Here is a 10877-nt window from a genome sequence, read left to right on the forward strand (position 1 = left end):
GCTTTGTATATTACATTTCCTGGGAACCAAGTCTTCCCAAGATGATCAATGATGATTAGAAAACATGATCTTTTTAAGACATTGTGGGGACATTTACATTAAAAAATAGCATCATTTATTTAAATCTGCTTTAGCACAGGATTTATGAATGTAGCACAGCATCATTTTGCTAAATTAAGAGATATAACAAAGGAAATACCCCTCAAAGACGGGAATACAAACTTGTGTGTGAGTGTACGTGTGTGTAGGGTGTGTGTGTGTGCGTGCGTGCGTGCGTGTGTATATGTGTGTGTGTGTGTGTGTGTGTGTGTGTGTGTGAGTCAGGCGGCTCAAATAAAGGTGTGTGCCCGGAAGGAGGCCTATAAAGACCATGCACGAGCACCTCAGGTGTCAGCCTGCATTCCAGCTCCATGCTGCAGGCTAGGCATGCTTGCTTTGGGCTGCTTAACCGAGACACATTTCAGCTGGATTTCAACTGTGAAAGGAGCTACACCACCACTCTGGTTTTTCGATTTGATCAGATGAAAAGCTAACTGTATCTTTGCAGGGTTTCAGCTTTTCTCTGCAGTCTTTGTGAAACCATTCCTAAGGAATGTTGTGCTTAAAGGCCACATTTGTGGTGCTCATCCTGGTCTGCATGGCGCAACACATTCTGCAGGCCGAGGGCAGAAAGGAACAGCAGGAGAGGAAGGGACGAGGACGAGTGAAGCAGAACACTTTCGCTCCAAAGCCGACCTCACCTAGCCACCGAGAAAATGAGAAGAAGTCCGGTGGAAAGGTTCCATCCAAAGGCCGGTTTTCCACCAAAGACAAGACACAGTGCAGCTGGGAGGCCACAGGAGACCATTCACTTGTCCTTAGCATCAGCTGCACCAAGGGAAATGAGAGCTTCCACTGTGAGTACATTGCAAATCCAAGACTGTGTCCTCAGTATGAGTCCAACTCCGGAAAGTTCTGGAAGCAGATTGCTCGCTCCTTGAAGAAGCAGAAGAAACTGTGCCATGACCCTAAAGCACTGGTCAAGGCAACTGTGTGCAAAAACGCGAGCAAGGAGGCGCATTTCAGCCTCAGGACCCCCGCCAAGGCCGAGCATCCACCCCAGCTCAGCAACCAGGACTGCAAGGGACTTTCTCATTCAAACAAGCTTGCTAAGGAACACTGCAGTAGCACTTGGTCTTCAATTTGCTCCTTTTTCTTTGCCATGGTTCAGAATGAGGATTGTTGAGTGTGATGTTTGGAAGCAGTTATAGTGTTTGGCTGTGACATCATTTCCTCAGCAAATAACAATGTAATGTACTTAGAATTACAATATTACATTATAATGTATTATATTCTAATATAATATATAATATTTTCTATTTATATTTTGGAATATACCAGAAACAATTGATATCATCCCTATAGAGGATTTACCTTGTCCATCTCATCAAAATCTAACTAAATATATTTTACTATTTTGTTACTATTAGTGCTAGGCTGCTAACATTCCCAACTATGTTAGTGGAAGTCCCATTCTTTTAAAGACGACTGGTTGCTCTTCTGCAAGGGAACTTTTAGTTTTATGTTCTGCTCCTATTGATCTAAAGTAATGCTATGTATATATAAAATTTAAGTTGTGTAACTTTTTTTCTGTATGTCTCACCTCATCTGTAATACATCTGGTAGACTGACACTACCTGAAATAAATTCCTTGCTACATTTCTTAGTCGACTCCAGCAGCTGAGTTTCACAGCAGTTCTTGGAATATTTTTGCAGAGAAGGCTATAATTGGGCCTTTTAACCCTTCTGTGGTGTTGGGGTCTTTGGGACCTATTTTCAACATTTACCAAAAGAAACAATTATGCAATGTATTATTGTTTCAACCTCAGATTTCTCAGCACTTGATCTTTTTCTGTGAAGAACATCTAAAATAACACATTTTCAGTGCCTTCACACTGTACACCCCCCACACATTTATATTGAACATGTGGTGTTGGTTGAACCTACAGGGAATAAAAGTGTGGAGGTGCTGTGTCTTTCACTCTGGTCCCCTCCTACATGGCCTGCTGTTAGTGTGTGTGTGTGTGTGTGTGTGTGTGTGTGTGTGTGTGTGTGTGTGTGTGTGTGTGTGTGTGTGTGTGTGTGTGTGTGAGGGTGGATAACATGGACAGGCTGCTGACTGGCTACAGCTGCTAAATGAGAACCCTACAGTGGCCACTTGAGATACTTTAAAAATCTGGCATTTTTACATACATTATGGCTGTATTTGGCTGTTTTTAACAAACTAGCTTTGGCCATTCAAAACATCATGCTAACATTTTAAAGCTTTGGACACTCAGCCTGAACTCACTGAAACTGATGAAGCCTCCTATCTTTATATGCCGTCATGCTTTTTGATTGGTATAAATTGTTCAATTGACTTCTTTCATGGCTTTCCATTGATACCATGCAACCATACATAATATGTCCAAGATTTGTAGACAGCAGTTTCTTCTAAAATCAGTGCAATTTATAGAGAGTTTGCTGCACTAACAGCCTTTACTTTTCTGAAAGAACTTTTGTATGGATTTGATTGCACTCAGCCACGAGAGCATTAGTAAGGTCACGTATTACTGATGGATGATTAGTTCTGAAGCACAAATGTCACTCCAACTCATCCCAGTGGTACTTATCACACACATGTACAGATGCTTGGTGGTGGGCATGTTGAACCTTAAGCTCACATGCATCTGCTCCAGTGTCCCATTTTATTCACAGTGCTTTTCTATGCAAATGATGCAAGTTGTGTGGGTGCAACTGAACACCTTTGTCAAGAATGGGTGTACCTTAAAGTAACCAAACCGGCTAACTAAAGGGGTGTCTAAATACTTTTGGCTATATGAAGTGTATGAATAGGCTTTGTTCATTCTGATATTGACTCTAACGTCCAGGTCCATGTACTTGCTCTGATAACAGATAAATTCAGAGGAAATGTAATGATTAATGTACATGTAATCTCAGACTCCAGTACTACATCTAAACATTTATTCAAGTCCCCAAGCTGAACTATGAGTACAAAGTGCTGCAAACCACAAAAGGGCGGACTTCCTCCTCTCTCTCTTATTGAAGGGAACTGAGTAAACAGTCTGACATGTACCTGCACATTTCATCACCATCCCACCCACACAGTAGAAAGAAACCTGATATAATATTAAACTCCACACACGATAGGATGTGAAGACGAAGCAAGATTTGTGGAAAAAATTAGCTGTAAAAATACACTGCTTATTGCATTTTCCCTTTATCAGTGACCTCAAGAAGCATTTGTACATTTGCATCACACTTAAAAAATGCTGAGTGCTGGCTTATTAATAGTCCCCAGAATTCAGAAGGTTTCAGCTGGGGGAAGAGCTTTTTCTTATAAAGCCCCCAAACTCTGGAATGATCTTCCAGAAACTGTTCGGGACTCAGACACAGTCTCAATCTTTAAGACTAGGCTGAAAACTCACTTGTTCAGTTTAGCTTTTTTCTTAGCTAATTTTCCACCTTAGATAAAGGCAGCAGATCCAGGGGTCCATGGACACAGGGAATTATAGTAAACTGAGACGCTGGTGCTGTCGTCCCGCTGCTCGCACGCGGTCACTCAAGTTTGTGGACGGTGGAGTGGAGGGATGCCGAACTGTTTCAGAGTGCTGCCGTGTCTGTGTGTCCTTCTGGTTCTCTCCTTTAAGTTAAGCTGTCATAGTCAGACCTGCCGGAGTCATTAGCCACACTCTGGAAATGTTTACATTCCCTGTTTATGTACAAACGGATAGAGTAAAACTAATTCCATCTCGCTGCTTTCTTTCCGAGTATACAATCACCCATATGTCCGGCTGGACACTGAAGGACGACCGACTGCTGAGCCCTTCTGCTACTCACTTCAGACCAGCTGCCCATGCCCCAGCTGCCACCACCTGCCTTGGACGAGCTGCCCACCCTACGCTGATGTTCTCATAGACTCCTAGTTATTCCTAATACCAATATTACTGCTATTAATATTAGTAGTATAATCACTTGTAGGTAGTTTGACCAGAGGAGGATGGGTTCTGGAGCCTGGTTCCTCCCAAGGTTTCTTCCTCAGTTCTGAGGGAGTTTTTCCTTGCCACTGTTGCCCCTAGCTTGCCCACCAGGGGGTTTCTGTACATTCTTACAGTCCTGTTGAAACTTTGTCTTTTCCGAAATTCTGTAAAGCTGCTTTGTGACAACATCCATTGTAAAAAGCGCTATACAAATAAATTTCATTTCATTTCATTTCATTTGATTATTGGCTTTTCTAATGATTAACCGAGTAGTCTAATACACTTGCACACCCCTAATCCTCACTCCTATAATTAAAGAACAACTCAACCAGTTTGTATCTTTTTTCTAAGGTGTATTACTTATTAATAAGCCCTGGGATTCAGCAAGTGTGGCAATTTAAGGGGTTTAGAAAACAGATTCATAAAGAAACACATCAGTTCTCAGTGTCAGGTTAGTGTCTGAGACAAAGCTAATCTAATCTAATCTAAATTTTTCACTGTTACGCAACGAAACACACCTTTGTTGCCTCAAGATAGTGTTTTCCCATTAGCCTTCTTTTGAAAAATAATGTTAATATTGCTTTGTATAGGTCTAGAAATCACACAGACGCTGAACTAAACTTCTATCACTCTTATTTTCTAGGAGAGATCTCCCTTCAATGATTTAATTTCTGATCAAAATGGCCATTGAGTTTAAGTTATTCGTTTTTCAGGAGATTAGATATAAAAATATCCACTTGTAAAGTCAAAGACAAAGAAAAACAGATGAAAAAGCAGGAGTTTAAACTAGAGTTTAAAATTGATTAAAAGCTACAGAGAAAATGAGACTCGTAACAATCACCTGGAAGACCTGGCAGACACCAAAACTGTCCCCATCAGATAAACAGAACTTAAAAGAGCTGGAAAAGGAAAAGAATTGACATATTGAAACTTTTTGTATTATATTTAGTTGTATATTTACACGTCTTTGATGGTTGAGTAAAACATCTGATGCTGGCAGGTAATTCCTACTACAGTATATAATGATCATGAGGTGTTATTAAATTGCAAAACACTCGACTGGTTGAACTGAGGAATGAACTACAGCTCATAAACTGTTGGAATGTACTGTATAATTCTTTGTTTTCATACTTTAATCTTTCAGTACATCGTCTCTGAATTGCTTTTCATATTAGATGAAGAGGGGAAAACGTATGAGCGATGGTGCATTTTAGTAACAGAAGCAAGCCTTAATTCACCCCTCGGCTTAAAATAGGTCTAATAGCAGCTCTAACATTCCAACATTGTGTTTGGGTGAGAGAGAGAGAGAGGGAGAGAGAGAGTGTAGAAATCAGTGACTTTCTCTCCAACTTGCTGATGTTAACCACTTTCTGCAGGCCCAGCAGTGGTCAGTGGAATGGAAATGGACTCAGATATGTTTCAATAGTTTAATCAAATAATATATTTTTCCCCGTAACTTGTTATCGTGATAACTAGGACACTGTTGGCTCTCTGTGTGTAAAATGTTGTGACTCTGTGTTGAGCTGCTAGTGAGCAATGGTGGGTAAAAGGGGAGGAGTGAAAAACACCAACCGAGAAAGAGAACTGTGCTAAGATAAAACAGCAGAAATTAAATTTAATGGTTACTGCGAAAAGGAGTTAAGTACAAAGAGTTCCTGGTCAGTCACAATGCTCTCTATTTTAGCATTTCATTTACAATTTGCATAGAATTAACAAATAAAATTAAACTAGAAACTGATTTAGAGTTGTTTACTTAGGCTGCATTCATATTACTAGGCTGAAGTGGCACAAATCAAATGTTTTGCCTGAATGAGACTCAGATCTGATGTTTTCAGAGTTTTGTGGACACACAAATCTGATCTTTTCAAATCTAAGTCCTAGATTTGGTACATATCTGATTCAAGGTCAAGCATACTAGAAACTATGCATGTGCCGTCATTTATAGTTCATGAGGTAGCAGCTCAAAACCTAAAATTAGTGCCAATATATTGTGCAAAAGCAAAAATCTGATCCTTTTTCATTTTTTTCTTGCTACACAAGAAAAGGTATGCAAGGCTGTTCAGATTAAACCCTTTAAAATTCCATACTATTTTTTTTACATACTAAGGCTTATTACTCAGTTACTACATGGATTTAATGCTAACTAATTAAGCTGTTCCTAGGTTATAGAAGTGTGTAATAAAACTTGACAGATTAAAAAAATGACAATTTGAGTCACTTACCTACAAAAATTTACTCATTCAAGTTTGAAAGATCAGATCTGAGCAAAAAAAATTAAAATTGAGAAATGAGGCTTGTAATGTCAACATAGCCTTAGAACATTTAACCTGGGCTTATATATTTTTTTCATTTGACATCCACTTATGACATTTGTATGGTTTGATGTGCCAGAAGCAGTTATAACCCTGACTGTGTCTTTAAAACCCTTATATGCAAAGGCCCTGTTTGGACTGGCTGTCCTGTATTGCACCTCATTCAAAAAGCAGATCAGACTGAAACACTGCCTATAACTTCAGTGTGAGTGGGTGGAGCTAAACTGCTGTAGGCTGAATAAGTGCATTTATGCAAATACACTGACTTTTGTGACTTTGGAAATCAGTGGATTTAAATTGGGCTGGTTTTGCAGGTAAGTTTACATTTATTGACAGGATGGACTGTGGATTAACTGTGTTTACATACTGTAGCAAGCTTTTTTAATGAGGAAAATTCAGTTTACCATGATTTTAGCCTGCAGATTATAAAGATATACATTACTACAGCAGGAAATTCTAGAGATAAGAGGTCCAGAAGTTAGTTGCCAAATGATCTACTATTAGGATTTAGTCATTAGAATAGGCCAAGTCTTCTGATGACCGCCTCAAAGTTAGTTTTGCTTGAAAAGAATGTGTTTTTGTTATTTCTGTGCACTCAGCCAACCACATGGAGGTTTTAATAAACTTTCATAATGCAGTAACTATTGTTTTTAACACTGAGAAGTAAAACGCACTCTAGCATGACGAGAAGCCGCTTGTGGGTTTTGGGAAAAATCTATGTGTAAAAACCAGCCTGTGATTATGAAACGAAGCTCACACACATGCTGTGGCTGCTCCTTTCTGAGAACAACAAATGGTTCTTAACACTTTCCAGATCTGGTCAAGTGACAGAAGTCCATGAACTATGATGCTGTCTTATACAATGAGAGAAGCTAAGAGATGATCTATTCTCAACTGAAAAGCGTGGAAAAGGCAGGTAGAGAGTGAAGTTTGCTGGCGTTGTGTCAAGGTTCTTAATGATCCTATAGCCATTATATGATGACTGGAGGATATAAACATTATTTTTGGAATGTAGATTGTGAAGGAAAAGAGAGGCATTTCCCTCAGGCACATAACAATTAACTGTGTATAGAACCCAACGTGTTGAGACCAGACATAAAACTAAAATGTCTATATTTGCTTCTTATCTAACTGTTAAACATTCTTGTTCATTTTTTACAAATAAAATAAGTTGATATACTAAACATTATTTGCGACAGAACATACAATTTGTTCACCAGTCCGTACAGTCAACTAAGATGCAAAATCAACCCTTTTAGAATTGTGATGTCACAACCATGAACATATTTACCTATGAGCAGTTTAGCCACACATTCACTCTGAAGTGATGTAGAGCGTCGTTACTGCGGACAGTCTAGTTATTGAAGTGGAAGACAATTAAGTGTTGTGCTGTTCCTGGTGCGATGCAACTGTATTAGTGCAGGTTCCAGAAGATCTGCACATGTCAAGAGTTTATTACTCCTGAGGATTTTGGTCGGAACCAGTGATGTATCCAGAATTCCATTGATAGGGGGCTCTGGTTACAGGTTGTGAGGCTACCTAGAAAGCGTTATGTCCCAGGGGCATCACTATACCAAGGATGATAACCACCAATTGGCCTTCTTCGTTGTAGCTAGCATAACCAGAGGAGAAAAAGAAACATTTAACACAATACACAATTGCTGATCCCACATTAACTGCCAAGCTGACAGCTTACAGCAGCTGGTATCAGCTAATTAACACACAGGCCTACATTATACCGCACTAGTAGTCTGGAGTGAATCGTTGAAAATATAATTGTTTCAGTACCGAACTTTCCTTATCACAGGCAACTTCACTATCGAACTCATTACTCAAGTAAGCAATAGCTTATGCTGGGTGCTGGCACAATTTAGCTGAGCTAAAATGTAGAAGCTTAAAGCTGTGTTGAAAAATGTGTTCCTCTGTGCCTTATTGCTGAATTTGTGTTAAACAGTTATGGGACCAATGGCAACATGCAGCTGTCTAAATGATGCCATGGTTATAATATCAGCTGAAAATAGGGGGTGACCTAAGGCACATGTGTCAGGATTCAATCTTCGTGGGCCACAACACTGCAGATTTCAGCACACTGCCTCATAAAACCCACCTGATTCAGCTCATCATCTAATTAGCAAGGTCTGAATTCAGAGCGTTAGATGAAGGTAAAGGCTAATCTCAGCAGCACTTTGGCCAGAAAGGTCCCTAGTTTGATGTGCTCGATCCTAAGGAGAGCTTGTCAGTATCATTTATTTCTTTAAGCCTTGTGGATGTAAGAGCTTCTTTGGGTTCATATTTTATTATAAGAACACATGAAGAATTTCATTTTGTAACATTTTCATGGGCGTCAGGGGACTTCTTAAGAGACTGAAATATGAGTGGGCCTGACTTCCAAGTAAGGGGTCCTTTATCACCAGACTGCTATTTGAAAGTGGCTTAATACAGGGCAGGCAAACAGAACTGAAAGAAAAGCTTGATCTTATTTGATTCTGAGAGATTGGACAACTGGTGAGATGTTGAAAATCTGTGCAAAAATGAATTATGACTGGTGTTGGTGCATAAAATTCCACAAAACTGAAGGAAAAAGATTAAAAACAAGAAAAATGTGTTCAATAGCTGGCTCAGTATGGTTCCACGTTTATTCATTTTTTTATAATAGTTTTCCAACAACGCAACATGAGAGCAGAAAGGTTAATACCAGAAGCCCAAATCTGCTAATGCCCCATTTTGGATTTGAACCAGCAGCTCTGGAATGGTACCCTGAACTATTATATTCCACTCTCAGCAGTGATTTCTGTATATTGTTAAATTGCTGTTTGATTTGGAGACTCCAATCCACACTGGTCTCCAAACCAATCATAATGAATATATCTGCTTGTGCTGCTTTGTGTCCATTCTCACTGCTTTCATACAGTACAGCTGGGTGTGTTCTGAGCAAAAATGCCCTCAGAGAGAGAGCGAAATGCAATTGGCTGGAAGAGAATGGCAGTGATTAATGCCAGTGTGATTTGAGTGTGCCAAAGGCTGCATAGCTCCTCCTGGGATAAGGCTGAAATAAAGCTATTATTCAGCTGCCAGTAGTATTAAGGAAGCAGGCCACACGTCACACATGCGCTTTGTTTTAATTCAGCTGTACGCGTCTAATCCTTCATTCATTAATCAAACTGTTCGTTCATTCACAGGCCACACTCATTTGCAGACGTACCTCCATACTATTAAGCTTTAAGCCATAAGCTACTATCTCACATTTCCTTGATGTCACAAGTGACAGTGTAACATTTTCAATGCACATCCTTCTTGAAGGCCTTTTGCAGCATTTATAGGTCATTCATTCAATCTTACAGAAAGTAGTGGACACTCCCTGCTCTGTAAAACACCACAGCGAGAAATAAAAGAGAATAGAAATCTGATAGTGGAGTGCAGAGAATGCTGAGTGGTTTCTGTACCTGTATGGTGTCCCAACTGTAAACATCACTTATTTTTGATCATCTCTTTAACTGTCTGCTGTCATAATTCATTTAAGAAGGCGTGCAAAAAGTTCTGCATGCCAGCAAGTGCCAAAAAAGTGAAGGTATACAAGCTAATCTAGTGCTTCAGCTTTTAGATTTCATCAGACTGGGATGCATCAAACAAGTCACAACCTCACCTCTAATCCGGGGGGGAACTCAAGCCCCCCCTCATCGCTATCACATGTTGCACTCCAGGAATTTTTTACTTCCTGGTAGTTCCAGGTGGGTGGAGAGTATTGTATTGTTTCCGAGTGGACTGAGGTGGTCTGATGTCCCACCCTGCTCCACTGTTTTCTGATTGGCCAAGGGACTGACCCTTTTTTTTTTTTTTTTTTTACACAAATCATAACCATAGCAATTTTGAGAGAAAGGATTATAAGAAAAGAGCTTAGTGAGCAGAATTAGAAGCACACACACACACACACACACACACACACACACACACACATACACACACACATATACACCTCTTCAGTTCAACGCCTGCCCAAATGCAAATTTTCTCAGCCAGTTCTCAGCAGTTCAATCAGTAGCTGAACACTGAAATCTCTATAAATAAATAAAAAATCAGGGCTGGCGAGATAAAGAGGTTTACTCAACAAAAGATTTTAATGGAATGGACTTCTATGTTAATCATTTTAGTCTGAGAACTATTTAACAGCTGGGCCTGTTAGTGTAATAAGGCTTTAAACTGCGTCAGATGTCTTTGGAATACAAATGTTCATAGAAGTAGTTCATTATCAAGTTACTGCACTGTAAGTCTACTTGTCGTATACCCACACATAATGAAGAAAAACATGTTCCAAATGTAATTATGAAATGTCTGTTTGCAGTGTATGAAAATGCACAAAAAATGTATTTGTTAGAAATAATTTTTAAATGCATTTATTTGTATTTGTTACTACATTTTTATAATCATACAGTTTAAGCAAAGTTTACAGATCTGACAATATACATCAACTGAAAGAATGGGACTGACTTCTGTGTTTTGCACTGAACTTTGCATTAACTGTTGTACGTATGCAGTAAGACACTCACAC

General features: G+C 39.4%; 1 protein-coding gene across 1 annotated transcript; it reads left to right on the forward strand.

The window, feature by feature from the left end:
* Window positions 1-385: 385 nt before the first annotated feature.
* Window positions 386-1701, forward strand: fgfbp1a (fibroblast growth factor binding protein 1a). Its single transcript, XM_017691957.2, has one exon. The coding sequence runs from the start codon at window positions 593-595 to the stop codon at window positions 1223-1225; it is 633 nt and encodes a 210-aa protein (XP_017547446.1). The 5' UTR covers window positions 386-592; the 3' UTR covers window positions 1226-1701.
* The last annotated feature ends 9176 nt before the right edge of the window (window positions 1702-10877 follow it).

The sequence above is a fragment of the Pygocentrus nattereri genome, chromosome 8 (genome assembly GCF_015220715.1).
Source record: "Pygocentrus nattereri isolate fPygNat1 chromosome 8, fPygNat1.pri, whole genome shotgun sequence".
NCBI lineage: Eukaryota > Metazoa > Chordata > Actinopteri > Characiformes > Serrasalmidae > Pygocentrus > Pygocentrus nattereri.

What these genes read in the sequence shown, in the direction of transcription:
- fgfbp1a (XM_017691957.2), top strand. Translation starts at nt 593, where the DNA reads ATGTTGTGCTTAAAGGCCACATTTGTGGTGCTCATCCTGGTCTGCATG.